Here is a 411-nt window from a genome sequence, read left to right on the forward strand (position 1 = left end):
CTTGCCCAGCCACAGGCACCAGTCGAAGGGGCAGGGCTGTGCCAGGCACGGTGGAGGAGCACAGGGCACACCACACGCCCAGGAACAGCTCCTGCAGCCCTCGCATTAATTCTGCTCCTCTTCCAAGGGCAGCATGGAGGGATGGGAGGGGGCAGAGGGTGGCACGGCGCCAGGGAGGAGATGGTTACAGCAACAGGGCTGGAAGACGGATGGGCTTGGAGCTGCAGGGACAATGCGGCAGGAGCCGGGCAGGGGGAAGGGAGAGGTGGCAATGACATCTCCCCAGGGCCAGCAGTGAGGAGGAGGAAGGGAGTCCTGACAGCAGCGGCGGGCAGAGCATGCCACAGGGCAGGGCAGGGAGCGACATACACGTCTCCTCCAGCTTTGCGATGTGGATCAGGGCGCGGTTCT

General features: G+C 65.0%; 1 protein-coding gene across 1 annotated transcript in view; it reads right to left on the minus strand.

The window, feature by feature from the left end:
• The window catches only part of MED24 (mediator complex subunit 24), a gene marked incomplete at both ends in the record, with an annotated part of 12,836 nt that overhangs the window by 12,084 nt on the left and 341 nt on the right, over positions 1-411 (minus strand). The window contains one exon of the mRNA XM_010146246.1: positions 370-411. This exon is cut by the window's right edge and continues 26 nt beyond it. Within this exon, the coding sequence (XP_010144548.1) occupies positions 370-411 (42 nt within the window). The remainder of the gene's footprint in view (positions 1-369) is intronic.

This window comes from Buceros rhinoceros, unplaced genomic scaffold (assembly GCF_000710305.1).
Source record: "Buceros rhinoceros silvestris isolate BGI_N320 unplaced genomic scaffold, ASM71030v1 scaffold20952, whole genome shotgun sequence".
Taxonomy (NCBI): Eukaryota; Metazoa; Chordata; class Aves; order Bucerotiformes; family Bucerotidae; genus Buceros; species Buceros rhinoceros.